A 13133-nucleotide genomic window follows, 5' to 3' on the forward strand; every position below is an offset into this window, starting at 1 on the left:
TGTCATTGGTAAGTGACATTAAATGAAATTAATTTCCCCAAGCTGAGCCTGCTTTGCCTAAGACGATAACTGGTGAGTGCTCTCTCCCTGTCCTTATCTCAACCCACGAGCGTCTCGTTGTATTTTCTCCCCACTGTCCAGGTGAGGAGGAGCAGTGACGGAGTGACTTTGGGGGGCGCCTGGCGCCCAGCCGGGGTAAAGCCCCCACAACGACGAAGCCCATCACAGAATTATTTGGGTTGGAAGGGAACCTTGAATATCGTCTAATTCCAACCCTCAATAAGCGCCAATTCTTATTTGCCACCTGACTCGACAAAACAGTGCAAGGCGGCTTTTTCCCTCGCCCCGAGGGCGCCGTCTCGTACCACAAGCTGTCTTCGCCAAAACGCCGGCGCTCCGTTCCTCTCCCGCTTCAGCCAAGCCTCCTCCCCCAGCAGCGAAGCAGGAAGCCGAAGCGGCAGCGGGCAGGCACAGGCAAGGAGGGCTGGAAAAAAACGCCTTCCCGGGGGGAGCCGCGGGCAGCGGGATACAATGTCCGACCGCCCCAATGAGGTGCTCCAGCGCCGGCCCGGCCCCCGCCCCGCCCCTCGCCCCTGCCCTGTCCGTCACGGGGCGGTGGGCGGGGCCGGCCGCCCGCAGGGAGGACGCTGCGCGCTTCCATTGGTTGTGCCCCGCCGAGGGCCGCCCGTGGTTGGCTGCAGCGGCTGCCGGTCGCGGCGCGCGGGCGGTGGCGGTGGGCGGCGGCGGGCCGGAGGTCACTCGGCACGGGGGCGCAGCATGGCCGCGGCGGTGGTGCGCAGGGGACCTGCAGGCTGGTGGCGCTGGCACCGGCGGGTGATGGGTAAGGACCTGCCCCTTCCCTCGGCTGCAGTGGCCCCACTCTGCCGGCCGGGCGGGGAAAGGCCCGGCCTCTCCCGGGGCGCGCAGCTGCCGCGCTGCCCTTGGCGGCCGCGGGCCCTCCGAGCCCGGTGCAGCTCCGTAGCCATCTCCCCGTGAGGCATCCCCGGTGACGGACCCCCCGGGCCGTCACGGCTGGCACGGCACGCTGCCTCTGCCGCCTTATTCGGGGCTCCACTGGAGCTTCGGAGCGGCTTGGCTTAATAAATGTTTTCACTCATTTGCTTAAAATAGCGTGCCTGAAAATCATCAGAGCCCACAAATGCTTCCTGTGGCAGCAGTGACATGTCTGCGGTACCTGTTACCTAGTTTTGGGCTGTTCAGCCCTCTCCGTCATTGAGTCCGATTATTTTCCTTAAACTGAAGGTAGATCCAGCGGCGCTTCCTCCTGTTTCGGCTCTGCGGGCACTGGTGCTCACCTGTGTTTGGTTCATGGGCAGTGGAAGGAGTAGACACTGCAGATGTCCTGTTGGTGCAAGTGAAGGAGGAATGTATTTGTAGAACTGGACCTAGACATTTTCCCTTTCCAGAGTCCTGAAAAATCACACAGCTGTTTCAAAGTAATATAATTGCTGAAGTAAATGATTAAAAATAAACCTTTAGTAGTCTTTTTAGTGTCATTTTGATTGCGGTCTGTTGGTCGTGTATGTCACTCTGTGGTTAGGCTCTCAACACATAGGTGGAGGTTTTTAACTGGCAAAGTGGAAGAAATAGATTCTTTTAAATGGTATATGGTTCTAAAATCTTGACACTTAACAATGTGTTTCAGGAATTACTAAATTACTTTTAGGTAGGTAACTTTAAAAACTTTGTAATTCCCCTTTAAACCTCACTTAGATGAATGAAATTGACAATTTTGACATTATCTTTAAGTGCTCTTTTTGCTCCACTGTCTCCTTTCACTAATGCATTATTTTTCTGTACTTGCAGCTCTGATGTTGTGATAATTAATAGCTCAGGTGCAGCAGGCATATTGGTCTCATGCTAGTAAAGGTATATATGGGGGACCTATTTGTGTGTTTAGTGCCTTTTGTGATACCACAATTGAAAGCAGTAGCTTTCAATGATTTTTGAACTTTCTGTGCGTAGTAGCTGTCAGGCATTTCTGTGAGAGCTTTGAAATCCACTGTCTTGGTCAATATCCAAATGATATGTTTAATGTAGGGCAGATGGTGGGGATCTTTTTCTTGGTGGTGAGCATAGGCATGAAAAGCAACCCAACACTGGCCCTTAAAGTTGAAAAATACAGTTTGTCTTTGCCTGAAGACTTGAGCAAGAAACTGTAACTAAGTCTAAGGAGAAATTGTGACTCTCCCAAGAAATGTCCACAGAACAGGATTTCACCCACAGCATTTAAGCTCTTAGTCAATAGTGACTGTGCTGAAAGTACTCTTGACTCTGAGAAATGTTTATGGGATGAAATTCTAAGCATTAAGCCTTCTTAACTGCTAAGCTCTATTGCTTAGTTATATGTTGAGCTTTCCCCATCTCTAATGAGTTTACTAAGTTTGCCATTCTTTTTTTTAGTTTTGATTAGTCTGACAGTTGGGTTTTGAGTAGTGATTTCATCATCTGTCCTTCTGAGTGAAATGCCATCCTAGTGAAGGAATTCTGCCAGCTCTCAGAGCTGTCCAACACCACAGTTTGGTTAGCAAGCAGGCTGTCTTCCTTCTCTTAGTGAATGCTCCTTGGTTACTTGGCCAGTTGCTCTTTGCAGCTGGTGCAGACCATGATGGTTTGCTTTTTCTGTATGTTTATACCAGAGATTGTTAAATTGTCTAGGAGGAAAATAAAGAGCTGAGGGCAGATTTTGGAGGAGCATCTTGGATATGTATGTTTGTGTTTTAGCCAGTTGGACAGGGGCTACGTAGTCTTGTGTTCTGCAGCTGGCAGGCACTGACAAAGGTGCTTGATGGAGAGGGTTTATATCACCTTATTTAAAAATATATTTTTGATGGACATGGAGAAATCCCTCCTAGGGATTGCTAGGGGGAATGAAGAGGGGTTTAATGAGTTATGGTGGCTGAGAAAAGAAGATTTTCTGGTGAGTGAAAATTCATCAACTGAGGGAGCTGTTCATCAAAGAAGACAGTACCATGCTAGAGAGCAAAAATGTCCTTCCAAGTAGTTTTGTTTGAGTGGTAGGGAGCCATTGAGTTAATAGTTAAATAGTACTTTTGGTGGTTAAATAGTACTTTTGCTGATGCAGGAGCTTTGTTTGAACTGTTGCATGACTCTATGCTCTGGTGCAGAGAAGCATTAATTACTAAGCAAGGATTATGACAGAAGACCTGCTGCTCAGAAGTCCAGCACATTACTCAATTAAGGGATCAAGTGTACACTTGATATTCTTTTTAGATGAAAAGTGCTTACTATATGGTTTTGTCTGTAATGTATTAGCAAACATTCAATGAGGTATAGGTACAGATAAGAAAAATTTTATATAAGAATACTCTGTTACAAGATAGCACGTCTGGTTTTGATCGGCAGACCTTTACGGAGGCAAGAAAAAGCAAGTGTAAGTTTCAATGTAAAGCTGGCCAAATTTAGAGTATTGTAATCTTCTTAAATTATTATTTTGGTAGAGTGCAGTTCTCAAAATCATTGCGTAACCTTTAAAAGTCAGTGACCCTGGGGCAATTTAAATTCCATTGGCAAAACTTCTAGGAGCAGAAGGAGTCTACCCATGTACAGCTGGCCTCTCTAACTTCTCTATTTCTTCATCTAGTTCCCTCCCAGGATCTAGTCTCAGTAGAGGTTTTATGAGTTCCATAGAGAAGTCTGCACAAAACACAGACGTTCTCTCTGATCCTTTCTTTCAAAGCAGGAAGGAGAAAAAGGGTGATGTCTTCTGTTGTTGTTGTACCAGAACTTCAGATGCTAAACCAGTGGGAAAATCTTTCATTTAGTGGCTCATATTGAATTGTCATCATTGTTTCTTTCTCCTTGTCGAGTGACTTCATATGTATTTTCTCATAAAGCCCCAAGCAAAACCAGCAACTTCAGTAGTTGAGCTTACTCTGGGCATCTTCCAATGATCCTGTTAAATCTCACCTCTTGGAAAAGAGGTGAAGTTTCACTGATCTAGAGAGATCAAGAATATTAATATGATCTGCAACCGCTCTGATTAGGAAATTCTTCTGGGACAGGACTGCGTGGACTCTTACCCCTTGTGCCATTTGGTGAATATGGTTCAAAATACATTTTATAAAGCCAAGAATTAAGTAATATAGCTGAAATTATATTTTGAGAGTTACTTGTTTCTCATTCCTGTTCTTAGACAGTTAGAGTACAAGAATATTGGACTTTTTCCAGCTCTGCAGTCTGTGGTTCTACCCAGCTATTAGTTCCTTTTTGTTTGAATACAAAGACATGTCCTCAGTTCTGCATATTGTAGTGCTTGTGCACTCGAGTGTTTGCAGTGAAATCAGGGCAGCACTGGAGCTGGAATTAGTTCTTGAAACTGTAAGACTTGTTACTTTGGGAGATAGTATCAAATGAAATGTAAACATCTGAAATTATCTAAATTTTTCATCGTTCAGGTTAAAAAGAAAACTGCTTTTTGTGTCTTTATATAAAGCTTGAAGAGACAAGTTTTGGGTCATTGACAGTTCAGGTATTCTAAGGACAGGATCGCAGTCTGTGCATTTCTGAAGTTACTCTTCTAACAGTTGCATTTTGTTCAAGAAAAGGCATTCAGATATTCATAAACTCTTGCTGATTTTTTTAATTAAATTGTTTCTAAGGTAAAATTCTTGTGAAATTGCAGATTAGGTCAATTTTTTTCTGTTATAGGCTGACTTTTCAAAGCAGAAAATCTGTGTTTTATCTATATTGTCCTTGAGCCCCAAATTTGGTGAGAGTGTTGTAATTGGTTGTCCTCATCAATTGAGTTTTCATAGGCATGAGGATCTGTAAACACACATTCCCTCAGGAGAATAATGAAGAATCTTCTGGGAAAAGGCCCATTTCTTTGGAGTCAGTGTAGCTGTAGCTTATTGTGCTCACAGTTAGCTTGATTTACTGATTAACCTGTATTGCTGGTTCTGTTCCCAGTGAAGGAGAATTAGTTGTGCATGGTATCAGTGATTATTTTAAAAGTAGATTCTGTTGCTCCTATTTTGGTTGTTCTGCCCTCTCTTAGAAGTTGAGTGTGGACTGGGCATTTTTCCAGCCATGTGATTGCAGCAGGTTACTGTGGATTTTATGGTTGAAGTGAAATGGGCTCAATACCATAGGGACAGTTTCAGCAAATGCTTATACAATTGATGGGATTAGTTAGCATATGTGATGTGGGTTTGCAGAATATCCATCCTTAGATGTTTGAGTTATACAATTATTTCAAATCTGAGTTTGTGCTACATATCAGATTCTAAAAAGTGCCAAGATATGCAGGGTGGACATCACATTCTGTGAAAGAACCTCTGGAGGTTCATCTAATGGGAGAACATGAAAGTTCTTGTCTTTTAAAACATCCTCTTTTTGGCAAATCCCCACTGTCTTAAGTAGTCATTAAATTATGCGATACATCTAAACATAGTTGGTTCAAATTTAATTGAAATCATCTCTATTAGATCTGTGAGCTAATTTAATCAGTCCTCTAAACCAGTTTTCCTGTGTTTGAGTAGCTGGAGATGTGAAGATTTTTCAAAGCTGTTGGTTGAATTATTTAATTTTGAAGTGGCTTGTATGGCACTGAGCTGTGAAAAGTTAAACCCAAGTAAAGCCAGAAACTGACTCAGGAATTGGACTACTTCTCTAACAGGTCCCAATTCCCATGGATTTGAATATGTTGTAGATAGCACATAACAGAAAGTGGTCTCTGATTCATGAACTGAGACAAAAAAATCAACAGAGGAGAAATAATAGAATACAACACACAAAACTTAATAGTACTGGTCAGCAAGTTGTCTTGTATTACAGCCTAACTGTTGCCATGCCTTTCTGGGGGTATTGCAAAGTGACAGTTTTTAAGGGAAACCTTATAGTAGAAGAATGTTCATTTCATGGATATTTACCTTGTGAAAAGCTTGCCTTAGAGGCACAACAGGAGTGCATGTTGGCAATAGGCACGTCACTGCAATCTAATTACCAGCTGAAGTCTTAAGATGTCATGAAGACTGTCAAGACAGTCATGAAAAGGCATCAAAGCAAAGCAGTCTTATGTGACATTGTAGAGGAAAAGCAGGCAGACTGCAGAGAAGGAGTGATGGAAAGTGGCATGGGCAAAATGTCCTTTTCAATTCCCAGCATGAAGATCAAGGCAAGATTATGTCTGTTGAGACAGGTGACAAGGTTCTGAAGCAGCTGAGATCTCAGATGTGATGGATGAATCAGTGAGATTTAAGCAGATCATGGATGGGTCTTTGAGGCTGTTGTGAGTGACAGGCATCACTGCTGGTGACAGAACTGATAGCAGAAAAAGGTATCAAGAAAGTTTTCTGAAGGTGTTCAGTTTGAGGTGATGGTTAGATGTCTGTGAGATGGTGTGAGAAAAGAAGAAATCAGGATAAAGGTGAGGAGTCTACAAAAATGAGCCTAGATATGGTAGTCAGAATTATTCTTCTGGTACGGTTACTTGGAATTCACAGAAACAAAGAAAACCGAGGTTTGGAAGCAAGGCTTCCAAAAGACTTAAATCTTTAAAGGAAGATTAGGTTGCTCATAGTGTTCTAAGGTTGCTACAAAGATGGAGGTTCCACAACTTCTCTACATTGCCTGTTAGCTTGCAGAACCTTTTTTCCACATCAGGGATGCTTTTCTTATTTCCAACCAGAATTTCCTTTCCTGCCGCTTTTGGCCATTGCCCCATGTCCTATTGTTGTGCACATCTGTGAAGAGTTCAGCTTCATTTGCTCTGTAACTCTTCTTCCCTCCCAATCCATAGGTGGTAGAAGACTGCAGCCTTTGCTTCTCCAAGCTCAGCAAAGACAGTTCTCTTAGCCTCTGACATAGACCATATTCTCCTGCTCTGTGGTCATATTACTTGATGTTTGCTGGGCTGTCTGCAGTTTGATCTCTTGTGTATTTGCTCTGTAGAGAATGACTGGTTTCTTTGACTTCTTGGGTCTACTCTTGCTAATGTAGTTCAGAATGTCATTAACCTCTTACTGCAAGAATGCACTACTGACTCACGCTCAACTTCCAGTCAATGGGAATCCACAGGTTCTGCAGAGCTGCCACCTGTCTAGCCAGTCAGCAGCCTGCAATGACATCCTCTGCCCCAAGTACAGGACATGGTATTTGTCTTTGTTGAACTGCTTGAGGCCCATTTCCATTTCTCTAGTCTTTCTGAATGGTAGCCTTGCCCAGCCCTTTTTCAGCCATTCCCCCCAGTTTGGTGTCACACGTGGTGTTGCTGAGGGTGCTTATGTTCAATCATCAGTCACTGATGAACCTTTTAAACAGCTCTAGTACTGACCCATGAGGAACATCATGTGTAACTAGACTGTTGCAAGTCTTTGAACTACTTATCACTGTTTTTTAAGCTCAATGCTCCAGACAGTATTTCTTCCTTCAGGCAGTTTTGCAGTCCAGTCCAGTCCATACTTTCTTCATTTGGCTACTGGGATACGAGAGGAGGCTGTTCTGAAAGCTTTACTGAAGTCAAAGTAAATAAGATCTACTGGTATTAAGGGCTAGAGAAAGAAAAGATGCTTAAAACCAGGGCCTGAAGCTCCTCAGGAAGTGGGAAGCTTTGGACTAACTAAAGGAGCGATTTTAGATAAGTGCAAGTGAGGGACTGGGGAAGACTGACTCATAGAAACAATGAGAAGAAGACTCCAAGATGATTGTTATGGCTGATGATGCTGGTTTAGGCTCTTTGTTCATTTGTTCCCTAGTTTTGACATGTAGCACTTCTTAAAAAAGCAATGGGCTCTTTTCCTGACTTATCTCAGTTTTCACTAAGCATTTTCCCAGTGCAGATTTATTTTAAATTGTGCTACTTCTCTAGCTATGTAATTGCTGTAGGCATCTGTGGAAACTGTCTCAGACCAAAGTTCTCTCAACAAACCTGATTTATTAAATGTGGCACATCCAAAACAGTGTTGCAGATGAAAGAGCATGACCATTGCTGGCTAAGAAGGAGCTTAAAGTTATAAAGACTTTAAAATGATTAATCAAGTGTTATTGGCCTAGAGAGGATTCTTTGCTAAGCATTGAGACCTCTTAGAGTCTTGATGCAGCTCAGGCACATTTTCTGTATGTGTACTTCAGAGCCACAGTATTTCTGTAGTTAGTTAGCCTTGTTTCTGTCCGCTTAGTTGACATATACTTTAGTGTTTATTCTGCATGACTTTTTCCTTTGTCGTAAAGGAGAAAGTATTTAATGTAATTGGCAAAGAAATCTAGTCACTGTCAAATTGTGCTGCCTTTGGATTAGGAGTGTTCAGAGTGATGAGATAGTGATTGCAGTAGATGAATGCCTGCAATGCTGCTCCTGTCCAGAATTTGATGCTCACTAACTACTGGGAGGAGGTAACTGACTGAAACTAGTGTTTTCCACAGGTTGTAGGTTAGGCTTTATAGTTCTGTCTTGGTAGTATGGTAAATTGAATACAGAGGTTATTCATGCAAAGACGTCGTAATTTTTTTTTTTTAATACTATATTTTGTTCTGGTTTTCAGTATTTGAACTATGATTGCATGGCTCAAAGGATTTGCCATGATTTAGTATGAAGACTTTTCATCTTTAGGTTAGTGACTTGTATCTGATTGCAGGATCAGAAGAATCTGTGAGGGGCTGCATGAATTAAAGTGGCAGCCTCAGTCCATTTCTAGAGAACACATGCTATATCCCATGCCTGCAAGCAAAGTTGCCAGTAAAGAGTCTAAAATATATATAAAATTGGACTTTGCATATCTGGTTTAGAATTTAGACACGTAATAAAACATAGACAATCCTGCATATTTTAAATGTGCATTTGAGCTCTTCTCAGATCTTAGTTTTAGTACTGTATTTTTTGAAACACCCACATTTTCCTAATTACAATAATTTTCTTTGACATTTAGAAAAATCATTGTGGGATTGTATTTGTGGCCCAATGTGAGCTATAATTTATGGTTTACATTATGTAAAATAGGATTCACATTTCCACTGTTTTTAAGCATAAAGCTGTTTAAATAATTGACAACAGATTAGATGGTAGCTTTTATTACATCATTGTTGTACGTTAGTCTAAAATGCAAATATATTGATCTTTACTTTTTGAAATTAGTGTGTTCTAGGACTATGGCTTCCAAAACCCCAGTTGGATTCATTGGGCTGGGTAACATGGGAAATCCAATGGCAAAAAACCTGGTAAAACATGGATATCCAGTTATTGCGTATGATGTCTTCCCAGAAGCTTGCAAAGAATTTCAGGACTTGGGTGCTCAGGTATAGTAATAAACTTTCTTTATTCCAAAAATTACTCTGTGTGTTGAATGGTTCCTGCATGCAATGCAACTAAATCATCTGGGTTTTTTTCTTGGTTAAGATCGCAGTCAGAACTGAAACAGCACAATGAATACAATCTGAATCTGTGAGGTTTCAGTTAGAGCAAAGGTATGCTTCTGTCCCAGGTAATTTTCCTGCTGTTTGCCAGAACTGCTACCTTGTCAAACTTCTCTAGCTGTCTTTTCCCCCCCACTTTTTATGAGAGTAGGTTGATGGCCTGTTCTTTCACCTCCTCCTTTCTCCTGCTTCCTTCTCCCCCAGGTCTAGATGGCCAATGGGCTGCTTTTCACCTGGTTCCTACTTTGACCTTTTCAGGTTAAATGACCCTAGCTAAAAGTTCCTGCTGGCATAGCTGTAAGGGTTATAGGGACATATGAATGCTTTCCTGCTGCTTCAACGTGCAGTCCTCAGGGGCAGGGGAAAAATCTAATTATTTAAGTCCTTATTCTCTTGGAGGTGAGGAAGGATATGGTGAGAGAAGAGGAAGGAATGAAAAGGAAAAAGGAGGGAAGGAAATTGATTACATTAAGGAGCTTTACCTTCCTGCAATATACCCTGCAAAATCTTGGCCCTGTTCCAGCCAGTCCCACTGCTTTTCTTAATCTGTTAATACCCCCAGAATCCCATTCAGGCTCTCAGGTGGTTGTGTCATTTCTACATGTCTGTAACACATTTGAATGGTTTTGACATACTTCAAAGCTGTCACAATTTAGACAGTTGTAAGCAATGGATATGTGCTTAAAACACAGAAAAAATGAGTGCAGTGCAAAAATAATCCTCTCATGTAACAAGGTAGGGGATAGAAGGGACTCTTCCAGCAGTGGCAAGGGAATTATAGGTAGATCTAGACAGAGGAACTGTGTGCCTTGAAAGTCTAAACTGTTAGAGCTAATTGCAGCTGTTTTAAATAATGAGGTAACATCAAGATTCCTAGAAGATAAAATGATTCCACACACCTGTTAGTAATTAATTGCAGCTCCCCTTGAATAATTACAGAATCTTGGCCTTAAGTGGGAAAGTAGGCTTTTCAGCTGCTTCTCCTAGCTACTGTTCTTGTTTTGTTAAAGCAGCCAAGACCCTCAGGCATGAACTGGACCTGTCTTAAGTAAGACTCAGCAAATGGGAGAGACTGTTGGTTGTATTTTTAATTTGTGTTCTGCAGTGGGATCTCTTTGCTGTGGCTGCCCACGTTGATAGCTTTTTGTCTTTGTAATAGAATCCTTGGCATTCACTGCAAGACTTAACATGTGATAATAAAAGTGAACTGTAATGCCTTTAAAAATAAAGTCAAAAGTATGTTTTAAGATCATAAATCACTAAGAGAATACATGGGTAGGCTTAGATACAAATAAAACGCACTTAAAGAAAATATGTGAACATAACTTCCTCTTCTTGATCTATAGGTGTAAATCCTACTCCAACACTTTCTTCAGGAGTTGAAAACTTGTGGGTCCATGGGGCCTTGTAGAAACTGCTGTAGAAGGAACATTGGGCTCTAAGGGCTGCTTTCTCTTTGGTCTGGCTGTAAGGGTAAAACCATCAGGAGTGTTACAGGGGTGAAATGACCCCAAGAGACAGTAAACCTAGTCAAATGTCCGTTGTTTAAGGCCAGCGCTACTACCAAGGTATATGGCAGATGTGGGATGTTTGGCCATAAATCTGCACAATCTGTGATTCCACTTTCTTCAGCCACTGAAGCAAACAACTGGGAGGTGGTACATGTCAGAAAGCGGCCACCCGCCTGCTAATGGTGAACAGTAAGAGGAAAACTGGCTGAGCATGAGCGTATGGAACCACTTGGGGTGAAGCTTGGAGAAAGTTGGAAGGCTACAAACAAGGGAGACTATTGAGCAGTGCTGTGAGTGAATAGGCTGCCTCTACACTTTACTTACTGTCTTTACCTTTTGTCATTAATTATCACTTTTTGCTTCACACAGTGGAGTGTCATACATATATGCTTCTGTTTACAGGTCTTTGTATCTAAATCCTATCTCAGATTTAGAAGATTGAGAGTGTTATTGGAGTCATATGGTGCATAAAGCATCATAAAAATAGTGTACAGTAAGAATGGCATTTCAGGCAAACAATAATTAATTTACTTACTGTAAATATAAGTAAAAAAATAGGGAAGCTGTTTGGAGCAAATACAAGCAGATGCACATATTGAAGGGCAGAACCAACTACCAGCAGTATGAGGAAAAGTCTCTCCTATCCAGTTGCATGCTGCAAAAGTTTGCTTGAACTAAAAAAGTATCAGAACATGTACAGATCTTGGTGGGCTGCTACTCTGAGCTAGTATGGTCTATGTTGGTAATCAACAATTAGTATTTGGTCTGTTTTTTAAAGTTATGCACATATTCTTAATGATTTCAAATGCTTAATGTTTTATAATAGATTTCAAATCATTCAGATTTGTTTCTGAGACACAAAGTCCCAAATAAAAAAGTTTTATATGCTGCTTATTGAACCAGGTAGGTAGATTATTTCAGGCAATATCATTCATATTTGTTAACAGCACCAAAAGGCCAAGAGTGACTATTCCTACTTTTAATTCCCACTTTGTTTTGCTACTTACTTCAAGGTAGCAGAAAGATTTTCCTTTGTATGGTTGTAAAAGTACTGTCCCAGTCTGTGTACATTTTAAATCTCATTTTCTTCATGTAAAAGGCATGTTAGTATTTTGAAAGACATGGATAGAATAAATGAATTTCCGTGTAGATGACTATGGTACTGTGTCTTCTTTGCACCTGTGTTGCTTAAGAATTGTTTAACACTGTAACCAAAACCCAGCTGTCTTCTGTCCATGTAGCCAAGTAGAAATTTGAGGCTGATGTGCTATTTCTGTTGTGTGTCCAGTACAGTATGTTTTTCAGCTTCTGGTTGAAAGATGCAAATGGGCCACTGAGTCTTCAGCTGATACCCTGCAAACCTCTAAGAATAATGGAGATCATAGTTTCAAATAAGAGGACATATATAAATTCAGGTTCCAATTTCATGCTTCCTCTAATAATACACATTGGGACTGAACCAAACCGGAGATACTCTGAACTAAACCAAAGGTGTCATACTTCTTTTTAAAGAGATAGGCTCTCTGGTCTCCAGGGAGGCAAGTCATAAAATTAACTAATCAGATATAGAAGGTTTGCTGCTTATAATTGCCTCATTTATTCCTGCTAACCTTTGTTTTTTAGACTAGAGCATGTTTCCTTTTGTAATTGTGTGGTATGCCAGATGTTTTGTGCAGTGTTAACTTACTCTTTCAAAACAAAATCTGCCATGTTTCTCAGTCCCATCTATGCCAGTTTCTTTACTTTTTTTCCCCAAAAGCCTTGTTCAGTGACTATATACAGTCTTCCTTTCTTTTGTCCACAAGTCAAATAAAAATCAAGAAGTTTCTCATGCTGTATCCCAGAAGTTCTTCAAGACAAAATCTAGCATTTATTACAAATGACTGAAATTAGATTTGATCCTTGTGGGCTAATGATAAAAGAATAAGCTGTATTTTTGTTGGTTTCCCCTGGGCTATGAATGTGTTAACAATGCAATTTTGAAGAAATTAATTATTTCAGACCAGTACTGGACAGGAGTCTTAGTGGTAAATGCCTTCCAAGTGAAACTCACTACTTAGCTGTCAATATTTCATTTGTTGTGTATATATCTTAAATACTATACTGCCTGCCTCTGAAAGTTACTTGGGAAAAGTAATATACCTTTCAATTTAGGTATGGTTATTTAACAACTAATACCTAATAATATATTTTGAAAATTTTTCAGATTTTTTTTGTGAAGGAGGCTTG

General features: G+C 41.1%; 1 protein-coding gene across 1 annotated transcript in view; it reads left to right on the forward strand.

The window, feature by feature from the left end:
* Positions 1–731: 731 nt before the first annotated feature.
* HIBADH (3-hydroxyisobutyrate dehydrogenase) overlaps positions 732–13133 on the forward strand; it is an 85578-nt gene continuing 73176 nt past the window's right edge. The window contains exons 1-2 of the mRNA XM_042043583.1: positions 732–841; positions 9116–9276. Coding sequence (XP_041899517.1) covers positions 778–841; positions 9116–9276 — 225 coding nt within the window. The 5' untranslated portion in view covers positions 732–777. The remainder of the gene's footprint in view (positions 842–9115; positions 9277–13133) is intronic.

Source organism: Corvus kubaryi, unplaced genomic scaffold (assembly GCF_017639235.1).
Source record: "Corvus kubaryi isolate FWS band 111438036 unplaced genomic scaffold, C.kubaryi_AGA036_p1.0 37398, whole genome shotgun sequence".
In the NCBI taxonomy this organism is placed as follows: domain Eukaryota; kingdom Metazoa; phylum Chordata; class Aves; order Passeriformes; family Corvidae; genus Corvus; species Corvus kubaryi.